Consider the following 27,681-nt stretch of genomic DNA (forward strand, 5'->3'; position numbering starts at 1 on the left):
TCAGTCGTCCCCACCGCAAATCTTGAGCAAGGTGCGTCGATAATCCCCAGAACTATCTGACTGTAATAAAAAGAGGAAGAGTAATATTATTTTCAAATCGCTTACAGCCCACTTCCACAATTACACAGACAAGCCTCATTTTCCTCGCCTTTGAGATGGAGATTTATTGCAGACTTCTTAAAAGCACTCCGATTTTTAGTTTAGTAGTTTTAGGTTGCTTGTTTCCACCACCACCTCGCCTCCCTCTGGTTATTTAAAATTTGATTTCCAGTTTGGAACAAGCACCGATCCATGGAGCACCTGTCCAATTTCAATGAAATTTTCAAACCTACCGAGGGTTGAACCTGTTTCCTAAGAATACCAGTCACAGGGGTGAAAACAGAAGCCGCCTGAAATTACATCGGTGGCTAACCCAAATCAATATTTCAGAAGTGCTCCCAAATGTTTTTGTGCTCTCTCTGTCCCTACTGTTGTGGCCTGTCAGCGGCCTGTGCAGCTGGTAGCTGATTCCGACAGCGAGGAGGCTGGTGTGGTGCTGCGCCAGCAGCCTGTGCAGCTGGCACTCCAGTCAGACAATGAGGAGGCTGGAGAAGATGTGGTGCCAGAGGCGGGGATTTAGCCAGGGCCTTCAGAACCTCCAGAAGGTCCCATAAATGAAGAGGAAGAAGAGGAGGAGTCTCTTCTCGATGCACGGGCGCGCAGATAAAAGGCAGAAGAGGCTCCTCAGGAGGAGGTCTCCTCGAGAGTAAGGCTTGGGGCTAATTGGCCACTCCCTTAGCCTATTTAAGGAAGGACGACGACTGAGGCAATTTGCAGGGAACAACTTCGTTCACTCTCCTTCGCGTCCTGATCTTAGTTCTCTTATCAGTTTCCTGCAAATTGCTTCTGGGCTTTCTGCCAACCATAGTAAGATTACGATTATTTATTCTTTGGATTCTTGTAGGCTGTTAAGAAAGTTAATTAACAGCCTTTGTTTGAAAAGGACTGATTTAATTTAGTAAACTAAGGTTTGTACAGACTTTGTGTGTGCTGCGTTCTTTGGGATCGTAGCTGGGGCAGAACACCTACTGACACTAACTTTCTCTGTCCCTACTGACACTAACTTTGTGTCTGCCTTACGCAACTCCGTAGCACACAGCGTTGCAGAAAAGCTATCACAAAATCCTTCTGTGTAACAGGAATTCTGAAATCTGTAGCAGTTTGTTTTATCATTCTCCGAACATTCACCCATGCAGTGAAGGGAGAAAGAGAGAGAGACAGAGACGGAGAGAGAATTTATCATTTGTCAACCGATATCACAAAATCTCTCCGTGCAGAACTCAGAAAATCCTTTTTCATTTTGAGAGACATCCGCAATGATCGGTTCCAACTGGGCCCGCTGAACACATTTGCAGCCCTCCTCGGTACCTATCGCGTTAAGCCCTAACGCAGTTTGCTTCGTCGCGGCTTCGTTTGCCGCGTGAGCTTTGTTCCCTGGGATTTGTAAACACGGGAGCAAACCAGAGCTTAGCGAAATCAACCTGCTTTCACAGCGTGTGAACGAGCTTCATTGGCGCTAACACACAAAGCTAGTCTCCCTGGTAACGTGGATTAACAAATCAGGGGGTGCAGGCCATATTAGGGAAGCAGAAGGGAGTAGTTTGTCCCTGTGCTACACAGAAGCAGCCATCATTTCGGTGCGACTGCACAGAATTATGGGCGTGCTGAAAATGGTGGCCACTTCTGGGAGGACAGCCACATGGGTGGGGAGTAGGCCCAAGCCTGTGTGGACCCTGTGGAACAGGATGGGGGGTGGATGTAGAAAGACAGGGTGCTACAGCACCCCTGTGGTCACTCATAAGGGTGAATGTTGGCGGGCGGGGAGCATCAATTGTAAATTCGAAACGGGGTCATATTTGGCTTTGGGTGTGTGTGTCTGTCATAACTTTGAAGCAGTGGTGAAATCCACATTTTTTTACTACCGGTTCTGTGGGTGTGGCTTGGTGGGCGTGGCAGGGGAAGGATACTGCAAAATCTCCATTCCCACCAGGGGTGGGTTCTAAATTTTTTTTACTACCGATTCTGTGGGCGTGGCTTATTTTGTGGGCGTGGCTTGATGGTCATGTGACAATTATTTAGGATTTAGCAGAGGTACTGGTCTACCAGGCTTTTAACTGCTTGCAGAGCTGTACCAATCTACCCATTTATTTTTGCAGGCACTGATCTACTCATGTATTTTTGCAGGCACCAGTCTACTCATTTGTTTTCTTTTAACACTGATCAGCTGTAGGACGGCCCTTTGAAGCCCCGTGGCAAGAGTTTAAACAGTTTTTTTTCCTCTACCCATCAGCTGGGACTCAGGAGGCAGCAATAGATTGGGGGTGGGGCCAAATAAAAGGTAAGAATAACACCCGCCACCATCGCTACCAGATCGGGCGATCCGGTCCGAACCGGGAGCATTTCACCCCTGACCTACGCCTAGGAATTTGGAGAGTCCCTGAAAACATGAACTGAAAGTACTCACTTTAATAGCAGAATGCAGAGACTCTCCGAACAGGTTCTTGTATTCCTGTCGAATATCCAGAAGATCAATTTCTGATCTGGATACTAGAATTCTGCTCAATGTGATTTCATCAGTTCCAGGTCCCTGTAAACAAAGGAGGGGGGGGGGGGGAAAAGCCTCATTAACGAGGAGTTTTTAAACTCTGCTTTCAAAAACGCAAAAGCGCACATATTTTTACACCAGAGACCCAAACCGCTTTAAATATTCAAAACATGAGCAGGTCATTTTTTAAAACTCAAAAGATTTATGGCATTTGATCTTGATCCCTAATATGTGATCAAGAAAATGTGGTTTAGATCAAGGGTCTCCAACCTTAGCAACTTTAAGCCTGGCGGACTTCAACTCCCAGAATTCCTCAGCCAGCAAAGCAAAGCTGGGGGAATTCTGGGAGTTGAAGTCCGCCAGGCTTAAAGTTGCCAAGAGCCCTGGTTTAGATAATATCTAAGTATTTATGCCTGGTTTTATCTACAATGATCCAAAGCTGCTTACCGTAGCTGCTGGACTACAACTTGGTCATTAAGCGAAGCGGTTGCTGAGTAAAACCCTGACTGTGCTTACAACTCTTACTTCAGCTTTCCTTCGCTTTACAGACTCGCAAAGATCATAAATCTGAGATGGGCTGCAAAGTTATTTTTTTCATGACTGTTGTAATTGCAAAGGTCACTGTACAAAACAGTCACTAAATGAGGACTAGCTGTATTAACATATGATCGACACATAAGCTGACCGGGGCTCTATTTATATGCTGAGCTGACCCTGATGACTGAATAAAATTATTTTCTGGATTTGTACAATCCATCCGACCAAGTGATCTAAAAAACTATGATTTAATGGTGACCAAGTTAACATATTGTCCAAATGTATTGATTAACAGATCAGGTTAAATACAGGGTCTAATCCCGTGATGGCGAACCTATGGCATGCATGCCACAGGTGGCACACGGAGCCATATCTGTGGGCACACGAGCGTTGCCCTAGTTCAGCTCTAGGTGCATGCGCGTGCCGGCCAGCTGATTTTTAGGCCTTCCAGGCCTACCGGAAGTCGGGAAATGGGCCGTTTCTGGCCTCCGGGGGGGGAAGGTTGTTTTTGCCCTCCCCAGGCTCCTAGAAAGACTCTGGAGCCTAGGGAGGGCGAAAAATGGGCCTACCGGTCCCACCGTGCCATCACGTGCCCAAAGTAGGGGGAATGCAGGGGAGGTCATGTGCGCATGCATGGGGGGCTGGGTGCATTGAATTATGGGTGTGGGCACGCAGACATGTGACCTCCCCTGCGCTCCCCCCGCTTTTGGCACGTGACGGCAAAAAGGTTAGCCATCACTGATCTAATCCATCCATTCTCGTTTTCTTCATTCTTATTATTGTCCTCTTACATCAACAGGAATGGAGGCTAAAGTAACTTCACGAACCTAACGATGCTCTACTAATGGTGCAAAACACATATTTTTGCACCATTTGTGAAAGAACACCATGATATGTGTGACATTATTGTGGCTTCTGCCAAATGCTGAAGCATTCAAGCAGGTTTTTTCCCAGGAATCCTACACTTCGCTTGGCTTTGCGTACCAACCTCGTCCTCCTGCCTGCCTAATCCTGAGAAGGTCTCCAGAAATATGGACATGTAACGTACATAAAAGGTTTGGAAGGGACCTTGGAGGTCTTCTAGTCCAACCCTCTGCTCAAGCAGAAGACCTTATATCCGTGATAGTGAACCTATGGCACGCATGCCACAGGTGGCACACGAAGACATATTGGTGGGCATGCGAGCGAGCATTGGCCTAGCTCAGCTCCGGTGTGCACATTTTTGGCCTTCTGGAAGTCGGGAAACAGATCATTTCTGGCCTCCAGAGGACTTCCGGTGGGGGGAGGCTGTTTTCACCCTCCCCAGGCTCCAAGAAAAACCCTGGAGCCTGGGGAGGGCGAAAAACAGACCTACCAGGCCCATCATGCAATCGCATGCCAAAAGCGGGGGGTCACGTGCTCATGTGCAGGGGGGGCGGGGCACGTTGAATTATGGGTGTGGACACGCACACACGCAACCACACACCCCCACGCTCCCCCTGCTTTTGGCACGCAACAACAAAAAGGTTAGCCATCACTGCCTTATATTATTCTAGAGACAAAAGGCTATCCAGTCTCTTTCTGAAAACCTCCAGAGATGACGCACCACAACTTCTGGAAGCAAGTCGTTCCACTGATCAATTGTTCTCACTATCAAGAAATTTCTCCTTAGTTCTAGGTTGCTCTAGTTCTAGTTCTAGGTGTCTCTTTAACAAGCTTCCATCCATTACTTCTTGTCCTGCCTTCAGGGGCTCTGGAGAATAAGAGGATGCCCTCTTCTTTGTGGCAGCCCCTCAACTACTAGAAGACTGCCATCATATCACCCCCTAGTTCTTCTCTTCGTTAAACTAGGCATACCTAGTACCCTTCACTGTTCATCATATGGCTTAGCCTCCAGACTCCTTATCATCTTCGTTGCTCTTCTCTGCACTCTTTCGAGAACACCTCATGTTCCCCAGTCAAAGCAACAACCCTCTGCATTTACATGGTGATTTATCCAGCGGTGAAATCTGAACCGGTTTGTTACCGGTTCGCTGGCCACGCATGCGTGTTACGTACGCACGCATGTGCAGTACGTGCCAAAAGGAAGCTTGGTAATTAGAACAGCGAGGGGGGGGGGAAGGAATCAGCTGTGCCGCGCGATTTAGCTTCGCTAGAAAGCAGGATTTCCTGCTTTCTAGCAAAGCTAAACCGGGCGGCACAGCTGATTGTCGGAAATACCGGTTCGGAGGAGTTAGAAAAAACTACCAGTTCAAACAAACTGGTAGCTAACTACCAGTTAGCTCGAACCAGTAGCTTTTTCTAGTTTTTATCATTACCGGTTCGCCCGACCTGGAGCGAACCGGTAGCATTTCACCCCTGGATCTCGGGGTTTAGTGAAGCAGATGGCTGTAGTTTGTTGGGAGAACAGCCAATTTGTAGAACAATCCTCCATCACCCTTACCTAGATAGAAACCTTTCTTGAAATTGTAAATAATTGCCAGCTAATAATGCAGGCACCAACCAGCAACGTGGTTGGTGGTTCTGAATGACCTCACTTTGGGCAAAACAACCTTATAACAGTCTTACCTTTATGGCTCTGTTCAGTTTTTCAGCAAAGAAGGCAGGTGTATTATTTACACACTTCACTATAAAAAGAGAGGAAAAACATAATTGAACATAAGCCTTTTATACTGTCTGGCTATATATTTTGCACAGGATTGGAATACAAAGCAGAAAAATATCCTGTTAAATTATTGAAGTGTTTGCAAATCATCTCACGGATTAAATGCATGAACAAGAAGTGGGAAGTACATTAACAATTAAATCCGTAAATAAATAAAATAGTAACCTGAGGGCTCGTACTTGATTACCATCATTTACACGGTTTCCTTATTACAACCCTCTTGTGCATCATTTTTATATTTACATTTGGGCAGATGTGGTTTGGGCAGATTGTCATCCCATAAAGAGCAAACGCATCGATCAAAACGTAATCGACTGTCCCCTTTTTGGAAATTACATTTTGGAGCGGGGCGAGGGTAGAAATGTATCCTTCTCTTTGGCTGCTGTACATGGTTTAAGATTAAATCTGCAGTCTGCTTTTCCACCATAAACCGTTCAAAATAAGAGCTAGCAAGGGCAAAATGTTTCTAAACAGACCTCAAAAGGAAGGTTGGAAATCTATTTTATATTATGAAATTCCCAATTTTGGGGGCAAACCAAGGGCTTTGCAGGAATAGGGAAAGTAGCATTCACCTTTTCCATGGTATTTACCGTGTTTCCCCAAAAATAAGACCAGGTCTTATATTAATTTTTGCTCCAAAAGATGCATTAGGGCTTATTTTCTGGTTAGGTCTTATTTTGGGGGAAATACGGTACTAAATGCATCCATCTGGCTGACAATCTTAACTGGGACTTATTTTGGGGGTAGGGCTTATATTACGAGCATCGTGAAAAAACATGCTAGGGCTTATTTTGTGGTCGGGTCTTATTTTCAGAGAAACAGATTATATACAGCCCCAGATGCCTAAACATCCCAAAACCAAGACTTTTTAAAAGGAGTCTAAATTCAAAATGTCCTAAAGAATTTCAGGCTTGTAATTGCATCATTTCCTACACTTTGCCGTTCTTTAAAAGCGAATTAAAGCAGAGTTCCCAACTTTTCCGGCTTCGTGGACCGGCGGGTGTGTGTGTGTGTGTAGAATGCTTCCATGTGAATAGTGAGCCAGTGTGTACGTGCATACTGCTCCATTTGCACGAGCAGTGATCACACACGCCCGTTGCTCGTGCAAATGGAGCATGTGCACACTTGCATGCCCATTACTTCCGTAAGTGGGGATGTGAGCGCTCACTCGCAGCCTACTTCTGTGGCCCGGTTCTGAAAGGCTTAAGACCCAGTATATGGGGCCACGGCCAGGAAGTTGAGTATCCCTGAATTAGGGAACCAACTTATCCTCCTAAGCCAGGGCTGACAAACATACAGCCCACCGGCTGGATGTGTCACATGCTGGCCACGCCCATGCCCAGTTTAGCGAAGAGGGGAAAAGTCCCAATACGTCACATGATGCCACTGTGACGACATAAGTTTGACACCGCACACACTCGCGAGATCATCGCCCGTTTCCCTTACCTACGGCTAAAAGCAGTTCAGCAAAATCGCCCGATGTTTCGTTAAGCACAGTCTCCTCCATCTGGTGTCCACTAAGTTTTTTGTACTCCTGAAATGCTTTAAGAAAGGACAAAGGAGAACAATGTCAAGGAGGCGTAAGCTGCACGTACTTTAAGATGCCTGAACAAAAAGCCTGGAGCACTTTTACTTCTCCGTCTACAAACCATCGCTCTTTTACAATATATAATCTGTAACAGCCCGAAATCCTATTTTCTATGCTTTTTTTTTTTTTTTTAGAGTTTCTAGTCTGTCTTGCTTAGGATTTTTTAAAAAAGCAAACATCCCTAACAAAAAAAAAAACTTCCTGCACTCAAATACAGAGCCTTGGTGGTACAGGGGTTTAAAGCACCCTGTTATTAAGCTTATTAAGACCAGCTGCCTGCAATTACTGCAGGGTTCGAATCTCGCCAAGGCTCAAGGTTGACTCAGCCTTCCATCCTTTCTAAGGTAGGTGAAATGAGGACCCAGTTGTGGGGGCAATAAGCTGACTTTGTATAAATATACAAAAAGGATGAAGGCTATTGCTGAGCACAGTGTAAGCCGCCCTGAGTCTTCGGAGAAGGGCGGCATATAAATCAAATTAAAAAAAAAAAAAAATACTGGCAGCCCTTGACTTAAAACCCATTCATTTAGTGACTGTTCGAATGAGATGCTTTTTCAGCCTCATTCCTCATCTGGGCTCAGAGGTCTCTTATCTGACCTGTGACTCTTTCTCCTCTTCCTCCAAGTTTTTCTCACAGCCCATTACAGCAGCTGGGATTGTGCTCTCACCTCTATCAGTATATCTAATAGCAATAGCACTTAGACTTATATACCGCTTCACAGTGCTTCACAGCCCTCTCTAAGCGGTTTTACTGAGTCAGCCTATTGCCACCAACAATCTGGGTCCTCATTTTACCCACCTCAGATGGATGGAAGGCTGAGTCGACCTTGAGCTGGTCAGGATCGAACTCCTGGCAGTGGGCAGAGTCAATCTGCAATATTGCATTCTAACCACTGCGCCACCACGGCTCGTCCGATGTTTGATAGTGTTAACCAACCAGCATGACTATAATTCTAGCCTCAGTTTTTTTAAAAAAAAAATTGATCTATATGCCGCCCTTCTCCGGAGACTCAGGGCGGCTTACAATGCGTTAAGCAGTAGCCTTCATACTTTTGTATATTTATACAAAGTCAGCTTATTGCCCCCACAAACTGGGTCCTCAATTTACCTACCTTAGAAAGGATGGAAGGCTGAGTCAACCTTGAGCCTGGTGAGAATCGAACTTACAGTAATTGCAGACAGCTGGTGTTAATCACAATGCTATCAGTCTGCTGAGCCACCAGGCCCAGTTATGGTCATAAGTTGAAGACTACCTATATTAATCAACCATGGTTAATTTTCATGCAGCTGTTGACCAAAATAGGATTGCCAACATGTTTGCCATCGTCCAATGACGAATATGGCACAAGAAGAAAAAGAAGAACAAGGTTAATTTGAGCCACGGTGGCGCAGTGGTTAGAATGCAGTACTGCAGGCTACCTCTGCTGACTGCCAGCTGCCAGCAGTTTGGCAGTTCGAGTCTCACCAGCTCAAGGTTGACTCAGCCTTCCATCCTACTGAATGAGGACCCAGATTGTTAGGGTCAAAAGGCTGACTCTCTAAACCACTTAGAGTGGGCTATAAAACACTGTGAAGTGGTATATAAATCTAAGTGCTATTACTATTGCTATTCCAGCCTCCCTGTATTGGGCTTCCTAATCCATGATCCTCAGTCAATATAATACATCTGAAGAAAATTGCACAAGAAAAAGTTAATAATATAAGGTAAAGGTTCCCCTCGCACATATGTGCTAGTCATTCCTGACTCTAGGGGGCGGTGCTCATCTCCATTTCAAAGCCGAAAAGCCAGCGCTGTCTTAAGACGTCTCCGTGGTCATGTGGCCGGCACAACTCAATGCCAAAGGCGCACGGAATGCTGTTACCTTCCCACCAAAGGTGGTCCCTATTTTTCTACTTGCATTTTTTACCTGCTTTCGAACTGCTAGGTTGACAGAAGCTGGGACGAGTAATGGGAGCTCACTCCATTACGGAGTACTAGGGATTCAAATTGCTATCTTAGTCTTAGCCACTGAGCCACCGCGTCCCTTTTGTTAATAATATATATGGCCTAAAAACCTAGCTTGATTCATTGGGGCAAACCTAGCCATATATCCAAACTGAAAATATTATGGTTTTTTTTTTCCTGGCATAACTAATAAGGCAATAGCAATAGCACTTAGACTTGTATACTGCTTCACAACCCTCTCTTAAGCGGCTTACGGAGTCAGCACATTAACCCCAACAATCTGGGTCCTCAGTTTTACCGACCTCCGAAAGATGGAAGGCTGAGTCAATCTTGAGTCGGTCAGGATCGAACTGCTGGCAGTGGAATGCAGAGTCATACTGCATTCTAATCACTGCGTCACCCTGGCCAATTATGCGAGAACAGCTAATCGGTTTTATTTTACTGTATAAGACAATCCGTTTCTTACTGAGTTTGAGTTGAGCGACGCTGCTGGAGCTCAGAATCTCGATGAATTTGGTCTCATCCGTTCCCAATCTCTTTTCACCGGCACCGTACAGGAGCTAGAAAACAGGAATTGAAGGAACATAAGACGGCTGATCTTTTGCTATCCCCCTGTTATATTTCAAATAAGGTACTCTGGGCAATTATTATGCCAATTGTTTACACTAGGCTTTTTCGAGATAGTCAGATTAAATCCCGCTGCTAAAACTCTTCGTTTGGTAGACAAGCCAACTTGTGTTTTTTGGGGGGAAAACTGTCGGAAGTCGCAAGCATCAATTTTGCTTCTATTTCAATTCACACCAGATTCCTTCACGATTTAGAGAGGCACGATTTAGAGAGGCACAAACAAACCTCATCCAAAATTTAAAAGCCTAAGTAGGTAAAATTTTTGAGGGACTTGTCCATGATCTAAAAATAAAGAAGGTTTTTCTAATCCTGACCAAAAAAAAGGTAACATTTTATGCAGGTTTTAAATACAGGGAGTCCTCTATTTATGACCACAATTCAACCCAAAATTCCTGTTGCTAAGTGAGACGTACGTTAAGTAAATTTTGTCTGTGATTACCTGTGCATCTCTCTTTGCTACCTCTTCATGGGCCTCCGGATTTTCATCTCTTTTGGCCTGTGATAGTATTGAAAAGAAGAAGAAAAACATGAGCCCAAAATGAGTACACAAATTAGAATAGAATAGAATAGAATAGAATAGAATAGAATAGAATAGAATAGAATAGAATAGAATAGAATAACAGAGTTGGAAGGGACCTTGGAGGTCTTCTAGTCCAACCCCCTGCTTAGGCAGGAAACCCTACACCACTTCAGACAAATGGTTAGAATAGAATAGAATAGAATAGAATTCTTTATTGGCCAAGTGTGATTGGACACACAAGGAATTTGTCTTGGTGCATACGCTCTCGGTGTACATAAAAGAAAAGATACATTCGTCAAGAATAGTAAGGTACAACACTTAATGATAGTCATAGGGAAACAGTCAATATAAACCGTAAGGATACCAGCAACAAGATTACAGTCATACAGTCATAAATGGGAGGAGATGGGTGATAGGAACAATGAGAAGATTAGTAGTAATGCAGACTTAGTAACTAGTTTGACAGTGTTGAGGGAATTATTTGTTAGCAGAGTGACGGCATTCGGGAACAAAACTGTTCTTGTGTCTAGTTGTTCTGGTGTGCAGTGCCCTATAGTGTCGTTTTAAGGGGACTCCTAGGAATGGCGGGGTGGGGTGGACGGGGCCAGACAGGAGCGGGATTTGGAGGTTCTCCGAACTGCACAGAATCTTAGCTAGAGGTTTTCCCGAACCCCTGCGAACCCCCAGCAGCCCACCCCCTGGTTCAATTAACTCATTTGTGAATAGCTGCACCACACATCAGGGCCTTTGTTAGGATACGGTTTGAGCCTAACAAGTTGTCCAGGCAATATATGTGTTCTGTGACTTTAATATGAATATGTATTGTGTGACTTTAAAGTTTTACTGCTGATTCATTGTAATGCTGAGTCATGCTGTAATTAGATAATCACTGGTTGTGAATGTATTTAAGAAAGTACTGTGAAGTATTCAGTTGATGATATGCTACCATTGTGTGAGGAGTTGCTATCATTGTGCTATCATCGGTTGGATGGATCTGCTACCATCGTGGTTTGTGAACCAGAGTGAACTTGTGATTCTAACCAACTACTGTTTGTGTGGTAAGAAGATTTTTGTATCACTGGACTGATTTAACTGGCAAAGACTTGGATTGATTTAAAGACTATGAGATTGTTTTTTTCCCTATAAAGTAAATTTTTGATAAACCAGTTTGCACATCTCTTATTCATTGCTCTCAGCAACGTTTCTCTGTGCTCTACACTCTGCTGGTTGGTAACACAACAACAATATCCTTAACATTGGTTAATGGCCCAGAGCGAACAAGAACTAACTAGGATTGTTAAGAGCTAAACTGAGAGTTAATGTGAATATATCACAAACTGTGTTTGTGATATACAATCCAAGTAAAGATGGCACTAGAAAAAGCAGCAAATTTTTCCATGATCCTTAACAGCCTTCCAATAACATACGTCACACAAGGCAACCATGAGGTCATTTACACAAATCTGGTAAAAATTTCCTTACATCCAGCAAGGCCAAGAGGGTTCTTTTGAAGTCTCCTGACGTGTCCCAGCCGACATCCTCACTCATAATGGACCTATAAACTGGAACCAAAACCAACAGAGTTAGTGACGCTCGTCCAGATGGGAAAAAGGTAACAAACACTCCATCTGAATGCCTAAATCAGGGTTGGGCAAATATGGCCCCTTTATGACCTGTGGACTTCAACTCCCAGAATTCCTGAGCCAGCTGTCTCAGGAATTCTGGGAGTTGAAGTCCACAGGTTGTAAAAGGGCCACAATTACCCACCCCTGGCCTAAGTAGATTATATACAGTCAATACAGATAGTCCTCGACTTACAACAATTCATGTCGTCGAAGTTACAACAGTACTGAAAAAAGGAAAGAGGAGAATGGGAAAAAAAAAAGAAAGGTTTTTCGTCCCCTTTTCTTTTCTTTCTTTCAGTAAGGCCAAAGAATTTGACATAATACAATAAATTTTGTAAATAAAAATGGCGACCGTTTGCAAAAATTACTCGGCCCAAATAGAAATGCACATCATTTCCATAGCAAGGAAGATAAAGCAGGAATGGTTAAATTGATTATTTTATTTAAAGAGGGATATATGTTCTTATTTGAGTATCACTTCTGGAATTTGTGCTTGTGAAGAAAAATGTTGATCTTGGTTTTGTTGATTAGAAAGATTTGGTGTTATAGAAATGGCTATATTATATGGCTATATTGCAAAAGCAAGAAGTTGAGGCTGGAGTGTATTTATTTTGTATTGTGTTAAGAAGAGTTGGACGTCAATGCCCCCTTTTCTTTCTTTTTTCTCTTCCCCCTTGTATCTCACACACTCTTTCTCCCATTCCCTTTCCCTCCCTTAATTTCCCATTTTCTTTTCTTCTTTGTATTTGATACAATTAAAATAAAAATGAAAAAAGTGAAAAAAGTGACTGGTGACCGTTTTTCATACTTACGACCGTTGCAGCATCCCCACAGTCACGTGATCAAAATCCAGACGCTTGGCAACTGACTCATATTTATGACGGTTGCAGACTCCCTGTTGTGGCCCGTACGCGGCCTGTGCGGATGGTGGCTGATTCGGACAGCGAGGAGGCTGGTGCAGTGCTGCGCCAGCAGCCTGTGCAGCTGGCACTCGAATCGGACAATGAGGAGGCTGGAGAAGATGTGGTGCCAGAGGCGGGGATTCAGCCAGGGCCTTCAGAACCTCCAGAAGCTCCCTTAAGTGAAGAGGACGAAGAGGAGGAGCCTCTTCTCGATGCACGGGCGCGCAGAGCTGCCAAAAGGCAGGAGTGGCTCCTCAGGAGGAGGTCTCCTCGAGAGTAAGGCTTGGGGCTAATTGGCCACTCCCTTAGCCTATTTAAGGAAGAACCCCAACTGAAGCAATTTATAGGGAACAACCGTTCACTCTCCTTCGTGCCTTGATCTTCGTTCTTTGCAAATTGCTTCTGGGCTTTCTGCCAACCATAGTAAGATTGAGATTATTTATTCTTTGGATTCTTGCAGGCTGTTAAGAAAGTTAATTAACAGCCTTTGTTTGAAAAACTGATTTTATTTTAGTAAACTAAGGTTTGTACAGACTTTGTGTGTGCCGCGTTCTTTGGGGACCGTAGCTGGGGCAGAACAGTCCCAGAGAAACGTGATCACTTTTTGGGGGAGCGAACTTCTGACAAGCAAAATCAATGGGGAATCTGGATTCACTCAACAACATGCTAATAACTTAACAAAAGCAGAGATTCACTTAACAGCTGTGGCTTGAAAGGTCGTAAAATGGGGTGCAACTCACTGAACAGCCGCCTCGCTTAGCCACAGGAAATTTGGGGTTCAATTGTGGTCGTGAGTCGAAGTCTTATCTGCAAACATTATCCATAACCTTTACCTGAATAACGCCAAAGAAACCCAGGTACACAATTTCTGAGACAGCCCTCTTGCGATGAAAGTTGTACATCCATTACAACGAAGAAGCTGACTCTTATCTGCAAAGCTTATATAAGCACAGATTGCAGGGAATAATCCTGTCGGTTATCTTGTTCCGTTGCTAAATTTCACCTGGTTTTACCCATTTGGTTTTTCATAAGCCTTTCCTTACGTGGTGACTTCTAAACATGTTTAGAACTCTGAGCCAGCATATTTATGAGCTAAAACTCTGAGCCAGCATATTTATGAGCTAAACATGTTTAGAACTCTGAGCCAGCAGTGTGCAACGGCAGCCAAAAAAAGCCAATGCAATCCTAAACTGCATTAACAGAGGGATATAATCAAGATCAAGGGAGATACTAATACCACTCTATAAAGCCTTAGTAAAACCACACCTAGAATACTGCATCCAGTTTTGGTCACCACACTATAAAAAAAGATGTTGAGACTCTAGAAAGAGTGCAGAGAAGAGCAACCAGGATGATGAGGAGACTGGAGGCTAAAACACACATGATGAACGGTTGCAGGAGCTGGGCATGGCTAGTCTAGTGAAGAGAAGGACCAGGGGAGACATGATAGCAGTGTTTCAATATTTGAGGGGCTGCCACAGAGAGGAGGGGGTCAAGCTATTTCCAAAGCACCCGAAAGCCAGACAAGGAATAATGGATGGAAACTGATCAAGGAGAGATTCAACCTAGAAATAAGGAGGAATTTTCTGACAGCGAGAACAATCAACCCATGGGACAGAGGTTGCCTTCGGAAGTTGTGGGAGTTTCATCACTGGAGGCTTTCAAGAAGAGATTGGACTGCCATTTGTCAGAAATGGTGTAGGGTCTCCTGCTTGGGGTGGGGGGTGAGGTTGGACTAGATGACGTACAAGGTCCCTTCCAACTCTGTTAATCTAATCTAACTATAATTCTCAGAATTGTCAGGCTTGACCATAGAGTCCATCCCTCCATCCATCTATCCATCCATCCATTTTTGAGAGCTGTCCCTCTCAATCAACGACGGTGGGCAGCTTGCAGTTCCGAAATTCTGGAATTCTGGGAACTGATGTCTCAAGACCCCCGAAGAGCAGCCAATTGCTAGGACCTCATCAAACTGTGAACCTGCCTTCCTTCACTCACAATGTCAGCAAATTTACTGACCACCAGTCCATTGTGACTCAATCAATTTGTTCTCCGGTCCAGGTTTATTTGCTTGGCTCAGTTTAGGCTACAATGCAGCAAAGCAGGACTGTCTGATTTTAATTCCCACCGGTGGGCTTTCTACACCCTCACCAAGAGAAGAGACATCCATCTTCCAGATATTAATCAATGCCACGGCTCTGAAAGAATGACACCAGCTCCAGCTATAGGCTTGGCTGCATTCAATTTTCAATCCATCTTGGTCAGCCTCTCTGCAGTTCAGCAATTCATCAAGCGGCAGGTTCTTTGGCTAGTGCCACTTATCAAACTAAAAGCTAGAAGGGACACGGGCCATGATCTTCCAGCTAATACTAACTCAATAGGGTCTGACTTAATGATGGGGAGGCCCTCCTCCCAGTGTGGCCTTCTGCGCAAAACCTTTTAGATCAGAAAGGCACGAATTTCTTCAGCCACAGACATGGGACGCCAAGACAGGAATTACGATTCCAAATGTAAAAAAAGTTTTCTAAAACTTCTAAAAGGTAAGAGGGTGCTTTAGGTAAAGTAAAGGTAAAGGTTCCCCTCGCACATATGTGCTAGTCGTTCCCGACTCTAGGGGGCGGTGCTCATCTCCGTTTCAAAGCCGAAGAGCCAGCGCTGTCCGAAGATGTCTCCGTGGTCATGTGACCGGCATGACTCAACGCCAAAGGCGCACGGAACGCTGTTCCCTTCCCACCAAAGATGGTCCCTATTTTTCTACTTGCATTTTTTTACATGCTTTCAAACTGCTAGGTTGGCAGAAGCTGGGACAAGTCACGGGAGCTCACCCTGTTACGCGGCACTAGGGATTCGAACCGCTGAACTGCCGACCTTTTGATCGACAAGCTCAGCATCTTAGCCACTGAGCCACCGCATCCCTAAGAGGGTACTTTAGAGCTCAACAAAATGAACATACCCATTTTGTCCCCAAAGAGTTGGTTTGGTGTAGAGATTAAGGCACCAGGCTAGAAAGGGGGTCAATTTATTTTCCAAAGCACCAGAAGGCAAGACAAGAAGCAATGGATGGAAACTAATCAAGGAGAGAAGCAACCTAGAACTAAGGAGAAATTTCCTGACAGTGAGAACAATTAATCAGTGGAACAACTTGCCTCCAGAATTTGTGAATTCTCCAACACTGGAAGTTTTTAAGAAGAGATTGGATAACCATTTGTCTGAAATGGTATAAGGTTTCCTGCCTAAGCAGGGGGTTGGAATAGAAGACCTCCAAGGTCCCTTCCAACTCTGTTATTCTATAATCTATATTCAGTCTTCATCTCAGACATAATGTGACTCAAATTGTGATAGGTCAATGAGGACAATTAACCAATGGAACAGCTTGACTTCAGACGTTGTAGGTGCTCCATCACTATAAGGTTTTAAGAAGAAATTGGAAAGCCACCTATCTGAAATGGTATATGGTCTCCTGCCCGAGCAGGGGGGTGGACTAGAAGACCTCCAAGGTCCTTCCAGCTCTATTGTGATTGAAAATTCCCCCACTGACTTTGCTTGTCAGAAGCCGTCTGGGAAGATCCAAAATGGTGGATCACATGACCTTGGGACAGTGCAAACATGCCAATTGCCAAGCGGCTTATATGTTGATCGTATGACCCTAAGGATGCTGCTACCATCATGATTGTGAAAACTGGTCATAAGTCACTTTTTCCAGCGCCGTTGTAACTTTGAACGGTCACAAACAAATAGTTGCAAATAGAGGACTACCTGTAATACAGGATCTCTCTCTGAGCCATTTTTCATTCCAGACAGGGTAGCCTACAGAGAAATGATAAGGCAAATACCTGGCAGGTATCTTAGTCAGCCAAGGTAGTTCTTACTTGTATAATACACCTGCGATGTCTCTCTGATTTGCTTGGTGGTTCGGGATGCCACGATCTCAATCAACGCCGTCTCATTCGTTCCCACGCCCTGGCAAGAATCACAACGAAAAAGATGCTCAATTTTTCCATTCAAGATTTATCTAGGTTTAATTGCATCCGGACATCGCGGAAGCTGCCACAAGACGATTAGACATCTCCCCACGAGATAAATGACCCCAAAGAGATCATTTCAACACTAAAACATTCGTTCCGGCAGAAGAAAAAAACGGTTGACCTCATCTCAAGGCCAGTGTTTTGTAAACAGATTTCAGCACGATGGCACTCCGTGAGTGAATGTTTTTTTATTGAAATCGCTGAAAGTTAACTGTGCCTGGGTGATTAATGTAGGCACCCGACAAATTGTTGGTTAATGGTGTGAACTAACAAGAGTTGGGGTAGATGAAAGAGCATCGATCAATTCATTCATCAATGCGTAACTGCTGGCTAAAAGTAAGGGTTTTAAAATGGAGCTGCCCTCAGGAGGAATGAGATGGGGACACTGATAGCCCTGCAAGGAGACAGGTATATTATCAAAAACATGGGCAGTGTGTATGTGTATATTAGGACTGAATCACTCTATAAAGCCTTGGTAAGGCCACACTTGGAATCCTGCATCCAGTTTTGGTCACCACGATGTAAAAAAGATGTGGAGACTCTAGAAAGAGTGCAGGGAAGAGTAACAAAGATGATTAGGGGACTGGAGGCTAAAACATATGAAGAACGGTTGCAGGAATCGGGTATATCTAGTTTAATGGAAGAAGGAGTAGGAGGTGACATGTCTATGGAGATTCTCGGTCATCCAAATCATGATTGTCCCAACGGTGCTTTGTGTTTTTTTCAAGAGGCAAATGGACTTTTTGGTTTTTCTTGGAAGATGTTTCGCTTCTCTTCCAAGAAGCTTTTTCAGCTCTAAAGAGAAGCTCTGAAGATGCTTCATCCAAGAGCTGAAGAAGTTGCTTGGATGAGAAGCAAAACGTCTTCGAAGAAAAACCAGAAAATCTAGGGGGGAGAGGACTTTAGGGGTGACATGATACCTTTTTTCCTCTTCCAGAAAATTTTATTAAAGTGCAATTATATTAAAGCGCATTCACAGAAGGGTGGAGAGCGACGGAAAATCGTATTTTCCTCAAAGCAGAATCAAATAAAACATGTGTCAGGATGAGTTAGGTTTAGGGGTTAGCATTAAGAGGAAGGCCACCCTTTCCGACTTACTCTGACGGTTCGGTTAATTTGTTCCGCGTCAAATTCTGCTGGGGGAGTGACCAGGTTAACCAGGACGCGCCCAAAATCACCTGAGGTATCTTCCTTCAAAGCATCTTTCAGCTCCTGTAAAAAGAAAATAAAACAGGGCCACGAATAATTCTCATGGTCAAGAATCCTGAGCAGCTTCAGCAATAGTTTCTAATCCAGCATTCTCCAACTAATCACGATTGGGGGGGATCGTAAATATGGAGGGCATCCATTTAAGGAATGCCGTAGGGCAAGTCCTGGTAGAATCTCAGTTTTACTGCTTTGAGGAAGTGTATCTTGTCAAAACTATTTCCTTTAATTTAGTTCTCAGTGAGAAATTGAAAGCCTTGGCTGGGCTGTTGTCAAAGGATTTGAACATTCATTTTGACTGGATTTTTCTTCCTTTTCTTCCCTTCTTTAGAGTGGAGCGGGAAATCCCTTCTCCAAGAGAACTCCACTAATTACTCCTTCAGAAATACAATATTTTTATCCTGTTTTTAATGACTTTATAAGTAACTCAAGATAAGAGAACATATATCATACTCTTTTCTCCTCATCTTTTCCCCACAACAACAACAACAACCCTGTGAGGTGAATTGGGCTGAGAGATAGTTACAGTCACCCAGCCAGCTTTCATGACTAAGGAGGAACTAGAACTCACAGCAACCTGGTGATTGACTCAGCTAGCTGTCATGCCAAAGGCGGGACTAGAATTCATCATCGCCTGGTGATTGGGCCAAAGTCACCCAGCTAGCTGTCATGCCAAAGGCTGGACTAGAATTCACCATCGCCTGGTGATTGGGCCAAAGTCACCCAGCTAGCTGTCATGCCAAAGGCGGGACTAGAATTCACCATCGCCTGGTGATTGGGCCAAGGTCACCCAGCTAGCTGTCATGCCTAAGGCGGGACTAGAATTCACCATCGCCTGGTGATTGGGCCAAAGTCACCCAGCTAGCTGTCATGCCTAAGGCGGGACTAGAATTCACCATCGCCTGGTGATTGGACCAAAATCACCCAGCTGGTTTTCATGCTAAAGGTCAGGACTAGAATTCACCATCATTGATGACCGGCCCAAAGCCACCCAGCCAGCTTTCATGCCTAAGACGGTACTACAACTCACAGTGCCTAATTTCCAGGCCAGCATCTCAACCACTGCATCAAACTGGCTCTTCCATGCTATTTGCCACAAAGAATCAGTAGCTGGAGATAGTAGAGCCTCTCACCTCCTAACGCTCCCCCCCGCCCCCGCTTCACAATATTTCCCAAGGATGCATACCTTTCCAGTGTAAGATTTATACTCTGCAGCTATCAGCTGCCGTTGAGCGTTTGATCTTCCTGTCAGGATCTCAATCACTGTTGTTTCATCCGTGCCTAAAAGCAAAATTAAGAAGGGAGTCATCAGCTCAGAAAGAGGAAGGATCTTGACTCTTGGAGTAAAACGTGTTAAAACTTTAGTGACGGGCAACCTCTATCCCAGTGATGTCTAACCTTTTTGCCATTGCGTGCCAGGAGGGGGGGTGGGGGTGGCATGCCCACACCCATAATTCTATGCGGCCCACCCCTACTCATGCACGTGTAAACCCCGCCCCACTCCCCCCGCTTCTAGCACACGATGGCCCGGTAGGCCCATTTTTCTCTCTCACCTGGCTCCAGAGCCTTTCTAGGAGTCTGGGGAGGGCGAAAACGACCTTCCCCAACACACACCCTGGGGGCCAGTAACAGCCCATTTGCCAGCTTCCGGTGGGACCGGAAGGCCCATTTTTTGCTGTCCCCAGCCTCCAGAGCCTCTCTAGGAGTATGGGGAGGGCGAAAACGGCCTTTCCCACCACCACCACCACCCCGAGGAACTCCGGAGGCAGGAAATAGCCTACTGTTTCCCTACTTCTGGTGGGCCCAGAAGCCCCAAAAATCAGGAGCTGAGTTCACATGCCCACCGATATGGTTATGACTCTGTCCCATTCTCAAGTGTTATTTATAATAAAGGTTTCATTGACTATTGTGGGGAAGGGTCTCAGTCTTAAAAACAGAAGACTCACATCATTTGCATAACCTTACTACCCAAACTCGTTCTACAGGGTAAAAAAGGAGGATAAATTCATTTTGTGCCTTTAACTTTGGATTTTATGGTTAAGCAATTTTGGTTTTGTTGACAGATCGTCCTTGACTTATGACCACAATCGAGCCCAAATTTTCTGTTGCTAAGTGAAATCGTTGTTAAGCGAGTTTCGCCCCATTTTATGACTTTTCTTGCCACATCTGTTAAGTGAATCACTACAGTTATTAAATTAGTAACCCGGTTGTTAAGTGAATCTGGCTTCCCCATTGACTTTGTTAATCAGAAGATTGCAAAAGGGATCACATGACTCTAGGATACTGCAACAGTCATAAATGTGAATCAACTATCAAGCTTCCGTCCTGGAAATAGCGAAGAACCGGTCCACGGTGTCTCTGCCAGGAAAACGCGGCCCTCCCAAGCTCTGTTTTTGCTGGCAGTGGGTTGCAGGAGGCCGTCGCAGCCAAAAATGGAGCCTGTTTTCTCTGGCAGAGCGCTTGGGCCACAGGCGCCCCCGACATGAGTGATGTCAAGCTGGCCACGCCTACCCTGGCCCCAGCCCCGCCCCCCGAGGTCAAACACACCCCTGATGCGGCCCTCAATGAAATTGAGTTTGACACCCCGGCTCTAAGGAAACTGTCTGCCTTTCCCCAGAGAAAACAGGATGCTTACCCAGTCCTTCCATTGCTTTTTTAAGCGCCTCTGCATCTTTGGAAGCATTGAATCCTGGGAAATCCTGAATCGTTCCTCTAGAACCAACCTGGAAGAAAAAAGATGCTGCTGAATGACACAGGTGTCAACTCTGAAGCTAACCGGACTGAGGCCATCTTGGAGGCTTCAGTGCTGCCACAGTGGTGCTGAGGGATAGGGACGGGGGGAATAGAGATAGCTGGGGTTTTGTAGCCAAAACAAAATAGTTTCTCCTGAGAACCAAGGACATTCCCACAGGTGGCTGAAGAGAGGAGGAGTGAAGTTTCCAAGCAACCGGAAAGCACTTTGATTGGACCATGTGACTGATTGTTTGGGAAAGGGGAGAAAGCTTTTAATTAGATGAAAACCACGGGAACCTTTAGAGCCGGTTTTCACCAGTCTGTGCCAATTGGATAGATCCAATAAACTTGTTCTTTGAGGAAACTGCTTGCCTCAGAGTTCTGTTTGCTATGGGTGTATTACTCAGAACCCTAGCCCTAGCCCTTTTGTGGTTCTGCGGTGATTCCAGGCTACTTCCACACTTGATCCTTCCACCCTATTAACTTTTTCCCGACACGTATAGTGATAAAGGTGTTGGACCAGGAATGATGAAATCTAGGTTCAAACTTGACCCTAAGCCATGGACAGACTTAGGTTTGTCCCCCTCTCTCAGCCCACAGAGACAAGCCAGGAAAAGAGGTTAAAAAAAAAATAAACCGTATTCTTGAGTGAAGTGCTGCTTTGTTGACAACTTGAGAATCAAAGTAAGAATGAGAAAACGGTAAATCAGATCCATTCTCATCTCTATGTTTCTTTTTTTTTTTACATCAAGGTAACCTTTATGAAAAGACACCAGTGCAATCGAATCAGTGGTGGGATTCAATTTTTTTTACTACCGGTTCTGTGGGTGTGGCTTGGTGGGCGTGGCATGGCTTGGTGGGCGTGGCTTGGCGGGCTTGGCAGGGGAAGGTAAAATCTCCATTCCCTCCCCACTCTGGGGGAAGGATACTGCAAAATCCCCATTTCTTCCCGATCAGCTGGGACTCGGGAGGCAGAGAATAGATGGGGGCGGGGCCAGTCAGAATTTTTACTACCGGTTCTCCGAACTACTCAAAATTTCCGCTCCCGGTTCTCCAGAACTGGTCAGAACCTGCTGAAACCCACCTCTGAATCAAATACATAAAAGCATGTCACCTTTAAAAAATGTGTAGGAAAATTGACATAGGACGCTAAGACAAGAGGCACTCAAACGTTGCAATATAAAGTCATTTTTCAGAGTCATCGCAAAGCTGATTTATTCATGCCAAGGAAAAGAAATGTGCTAACAAAAGAAAATGCTTGGGTTTTCGCTGATAGCATCTGTTGTTAGCACATAAGAGGATGTAATTCAGGTAGGTGTGGAGAAAGAATGAAAGAAACAGCAAGCATTTGATATGATCTCAGCCTTTCAGGAATGCTGACTTGATTCTTCTATTCAAAAAAATTAAAATGAACCTACATGACGCACACTAAAGAAATCACAACTCGGAAGAATAAAAGTTATAAATACAAGTAGTCCTCGATGTACGGCCACAATTGAGGCCCAACATGTCTGTTGCCAAGCGAGGCAGTTGTTAAATGAATTTTTGCCTCATTTTACGACCTTTCTTGCTCCGTTGTTAAGTGAATCACTGCAGCGATTAAATTAGCCACACAGTTGTTAAACGAATCTGGCTTCCCCGTTGACTTTGCTCGTCGAGAAGGTCACCAAAGGGGATCAGGTGACCCCCGGGGACGCTGCAACCGTCATAAATGTGGGTCAAGTTTCCCAGGCACCCGAATTTTGATCACGTGACCATCGGGGATGTTGCAACGGTCGTAAGTGTGAGAAATGGTCCTAAGTCCCTTTTTTCAGCGCTGTTGTAACTTCGAATGGTCACTGTGAACTGTTGTAAACCGAAGACTACCTGTACAGGTAAACCTCAATTTACGAGCGGTCGTTAGCAGCCATTCAAAGTTGCTACCGACAGCCCAAAAGGGATTTACAACCCCATTTTGAAGCTTGGACTGTGGTGACTCGCTTTACGTCCATCATAACTTATGGTCATAACTCAAGGACTACGTGTATTCACGAAATGAATGAACTCCCCCCCTTCTCGCTCTGCACTGCAGTGTGGATTTTGCAAACGGAGACAAAACCAACCAGCGTAACAGCAAATTCTATTTATTTATTTTTTTAAATCAGGGGAGGAATTCAGCTGAAGCCCCACTCACTTGTGAATCAAGGAAGTTCAGCAATAATTAGATTTTCCTCCAATAAGCCGAGAGCCCCTCTCAACAAACTGCAATTTTCACATTTTGTGGAGTTTTTGTTTTTTTGGTTTTGTTTTTTTTTTTGCAATGGAGCAAAATTGTCTCGGCTTCTCAGTTCCCCCCCGAGGTCTGTATTTAGGACGTGCGGGACAAGTTGTTGGCGTGAGAAATTGCATCCCACTGCAGAACACGTTTCCTGGCTTCTGCAATTTTTTTTTTTTTGCTACAACCTGCTTACATAAAATGAAGGGCTTTGAGCATTAATGCAACTGGGGCAGATCAGTGAGAATGGGTCTCCCCAATTCGAGACTCCCCCCCCCTCTTGATATTATAAGAATTCCCAGGGAGTTTTCTTACCTGGGAAATGTGAATTTATCCAGAGGTGGGCTTCAAAATTTTTAGCAAGGTGTTCTCTGCCTGGTGGCTGAGTGGGCATGGCCATGGTGGGCGTGGCCTAGTCAGCCTCCTGAACCATGGGGGGGGGGGTTTTGCCTCCCCGGGCTCCGGAGGCTTTTCTCGAGCCTCCGGGAGGGTGAAAACGGCCTCCCCAGGCTCTGGAGGCCCTCTGGAGGCCAGAAACAGAACTTCCAGTCGGCCCGTTTTTCACCCTCCCGAGCCTCCATGCGCGCCCTGCACCCAAAACGGGTCGCGTGGTGGGGGCTCCTGGGAGGGGATGAGAGGGGTGGACTGGTCCATCCAGGAGTGATTTGGGGGTTCTCCGAACTGCACAGAATCTTAGCTAGAGGTTCCCCGGAACCCCGGCAAATCCCCATCAGCCCATCCCTGAATTTATCCCCTTTTTCAGTGTAAATGAAAAGTTTTTTTTTTAAATAAATGAAAGATGGGCTAAAATTCCTTTGAGTATTTCTTGTAAGATAAATATAATTAAGATGAACTTGGCTTCAAGGTTATTTCCTATTTTGACAGGCCTTACTCTCTGCTCATTGTGTTATTTTCATGAGCTTTACGGGATATTGGAAACATTTTGGAGGCCTCTCCCCTGAGTTTACATAAATGCCATCTTTAATCTTTTATTGCTTTTATGCTTAGGGCTGGAGATGGGGGGGCGGGATTGCTGCGCGTATCGTTGGTGACGGTTAGTTTCGATCTGCTTTCAGATGGCACCGTAATTGTTATAAATTCTATATTCTACGTAAGCCGCCGAGAGTCATTCTGACTGCGTGGGGCAGAACTGAGATGAATAAATCATTCAATGTATTTTAGCAAAGGTATCCTGCAACCTTCCAATACGAGCATTGTAATTATCCGCTGGGAAAGATGGATTTCACAGTCTACACTTTTCAGGCTTATTTCTGGCATTTATCATATTTATAACTTACCTGGAATCGGCCCTAAACCTTTGTAGAACAGAACGGAACGGAACAGAACGGTGGGAAGGGCAGCAACAAGGACAGGATAGGGAGGGGAGAGAGGGAGGGGGAGGAGAGGGGAGGGAAGGAAGAGGAGAGGAGAGGAGAATAAAGAGGGGAGAGGAGAGAGGGAGGGAGGGGAAGAGGAGAGGAGGCGAATAGAGAGGAGAGGAGAATAGAATGGAGTGGAGTGGAGTGGAGTGGAGTGGAGTGGAGAGGAGAGGAGAGTATAGGAGAGGAGAAGAGAAGAGAAGAGAAGAGAAGAGAAGAGAAGAGAAGAGAAGAGAAGAGAAGAGAAGAGAAGAGAAGAGAAGAGAAGAGAAGAGAAGTTAAGTTTAACCTTGGGAATTTTAAGAGGGGTAGACTTCTACTCCCATGGCTGGGGAATTCTAGGAGTTGAAGTCCACCCCTCTTAAAGTTCCCAAGGTTGAGGAACATTACAGTAGGGGATGATTAAGGAGGCAAGAATTCCACAGACTTAAATAAGGAGTTTCAGCCCAAGAATTAGGGGTAAAATGCAAACTCTTGCAAACTTTATTAAGCACCCCACCCAGTCTGGACTGAGTTCATCAAGGTGGAATTTCTTTCGAAACTTTTGAATCGCTTCTTTTTTGGGCGTTGTACAACTCGGGACTGAGCTGGTGTTCATTAAATAAGGAAGTAGTAAACGCCACCATACCACGAGCAATTGACGTCTAGAGCATCTTAAGGTGGCTTGCCACAAAAAGAGCAATAAATGCAGGCAGTCCTTTTTAAAGCCACAATTGCAACCACAATTTCCACTGCTAAGCAAGGGATTTGTTAAGTGAGACATCCCTGATTTTATGACCTTTTTGGCCACCGTTGTTAAGTGAATCATCTGATTTCCTCCATCTATTCCCCCATCGATTTTGCTTGTCAGTAGCCAGCCGGGAAAAATCACAAGTGGCGATCACATGACTCTGGGACTTTACAACTGTTGTAAATGATTGCCAAGCTCCTGAATTTTGATCATGCATCAGTTGTAAGTGCGAGGACTGGTTCTCAGTCACTTTCTTCAGTGCCCTTGTAACCAGAGGTGGGTTTCAGCAGGTTCTAACCCAGTATTTCTCAACCTTGGTAGCTTGAAGATGGGTGGACTTCAACTCCCAGAATCCCCCAGCCAGCAGCGCTGGCTGGGGGATTCTGGGAGTTGAAGTCCGCCCATCTTCAAGCTTCCAAGGTTGAGAAACACTGTTCTAACCAGTTCTGGCGAACCGGTAGAAGAAATTTTGAATAGTTCAAAGAACCGGTAAATACCACCTTTGACTGGCCCTACCCCCATCTATTCTCTGCCTCCCGAGTCCCAGCTGATCTGGAGGAAATGGGGATTTTGCAGTATTATTTATTTATTTTATTTATGTATTTTAAATTTCTATGCCGCCCTTCTCCCTGAGGACTCGGGGCGGTGTACAGCCAAAATTAAAAAAACATGCAGTACAAATATTAAAAAACAATTAAACGATATATAAATTTGGCCCAATTAAAACTCACTACCAATTAAAACATTTAAAACAGTAACCTTCCCCTGGAGTGGGGAAGGAATGGAGATTTTACAATATCCTTCCCTTGCCATCCCATCAAGCCATGCCCACCCAGTCATGCCATGCCCACCAAGTCACACCCACGGAACTGGTAGTAAAAATTTTTTGAAACCCACCACTGCTTCTAACTTTGAATGACCACTAAATGAATACCATGTCTCCCTGAAAATAAGACGGGTCTTATATTAATATTTGCTCCAAAAGATGCATTAGAGCTTATTTTCTGGTTAGGTCTTATTTGGGGGGAAATACGGTACTAAATGCACCATTTGGCTGACAATCTTAACTGTGGCTTACTTTGGGGGTAGGGTTTATATTACGAGCATCCTGAAAAATCATGCTAGGATTTATTTTCCGGTTGGGTCTTATTTTTGGGGAAACAAGGTAGTTGTCAGTCGAGAACTACCGTGTTTCCCTGAAAATAAGAACCTGTCTTATATTTTTTGAACCCCGAAATAAGCGCTTGGCCTTATTTTTGGGGAGGTCTTATTATTTTGGGGTACATGGAGGAAACCAGAGGAAATGGCGGGGACCGGCTGTGCATGCATTTAAATATTTTCAGTGTATGCGTATATCACAAGAGATTTAAAACAGTGGAAAGCAACAATAGTGCAACTATGTTCAGTCATTTATCAGTCAGGAATAAAGCAGATATCTGGGACGGACAATTTTTGATTACCCAGAAAGAGAAACAAAGGTAGCTATTGCAACTGTAATTATTCTGCTTTTGCTGAATTTATGCTTCTGGGTGCCAGGATAATTTGGCCGATTTTGTAATTAATCTCAGCCAATTTTGTAATTAATATGCATCTTGACTTGGGGATTTTTTTAAAAAATAATCCATTTATATTCAGTCCCAGGCTGCAAAACGTCTACATTTACTCACTCAGTCCTACATTTCAGTTTGTCAATATTTACTTAGCAAGAGTTTGAACCGGAATTTGCCATAAAGTCAAGACTGCTGTGCCTCTGAACCATACACCAGACACACCCTCCGTGGTTTTTTTTTTTTTAAAGCTTATTTTGTTTCTTCATCATCCTGAAGCAAAAATGCTAGTTTGGCAGCTTCGTGGACTGATCTGCATTTCCCCCACCGCCTCACACTGTGGGAAACGATTCATTTGCACAATTATTTGAAATTGCAGAGTAGAAGAAAGTGGATCCACAGCAATATGGATGAAAAAAATATAGGTGTTATTTCAGCAAAAATCATGTATCTAATGCAGGGGTCTCCGACTTTAAGACTTGTGGACTTCAACTCCCAGAATTCCTCAGCCAGCCACCTCTCTAAGAGAGAGATTCCTCTCCCAACATATAGTTTTAATGCTGTTTTTTTTTTTCTAGACAAGGCTAAGGAGAGAATAGAATAGAATAGAATAGAATAGAATAGAATAGAATAGAATAGAATAGAATAGAATAGAATAGAATAGAATAGAATAGAAGCTGGAAGGGACCTTGGGGGTCTTCTGGTCGAACCCCCTACTCAGGTAGATACATTAGATTAAGGGTGTCTCCAAACTTGGCAACTTTAAGACTTGATCCGTTTAGCCTAAAGAAATAAATCTGAAAAAAATAATTTGACTTACCCAAGTAGAAATCAT

General features: G+C 44.5%; 1 protein-coding gene across 1 annotated transcript; it reads right to left on the reverse strand.

Annotated features, from left to right (window-relative positions):
- On the reverse strand, window positions 1–27,681 carry ANXA3 (annexin A3). Its single transcript, XM_070948944.1, has 12 exons — window positions 27,667–27,681; window positions 20,839–20,926; window positions 19,390–19,484; window positions 18,096–18,209; window positions 16,842–16,932; window positions 11,928–12,007; window positions 10,365–10,421; window positions 9,765–9,858; window positions 7,212–7,307; window positions 5,669–5,727; window positions 2,504–2,626; window positions 1–60 (listed from the first exon to the last, which is right to left on the reverse strand). The coding sequence occupies exons 1-12, from the start codon at window positions 27,679–27,681 to the stop codon at window positions 1–3; spliced, it is 972 nt and encodes a 323-aa protein (XP_070805045.1).

The sequence above is a fragment of the Pituophis catenifer genome, unplaced genomic scaffold (assembly GCF_029215685.1).
Source record: "Pituophis catenifer annectens isolate HBS135680 unplaced genomic scaffold, rPitCat1.0.hap2 SCAF_8, whole genome shotgun sequence".
In the NCBI taxonomy this organism is placed as follows: domain Eukaryota; kingdom Metazoa; phylum Chordata; class Lepidosauria; order Squamata; family Colubridae; genus Pituophis; species Pituophis catenifer.

Excerpts from the sequence above, each read along its gene's own strand:
- ANXA3 (XM_070948944.1), bottom strand. Across the intron at positions 19,485-20,838 it reads AAAAGCAATGGAAGGACTGG|GCACGGATGAAACAACAGTG; the intron begins GTAAGCATCCTG and ends TTTTGCTTTTAG. Across the intron at positions 10,422-11,927 it reads CCCTCTTGGCCTTGCTGGAT|GCCAAAAGAGATGAAAATCC; the intron begins GTAAGGAAATTT and ends ATACTATCACAG.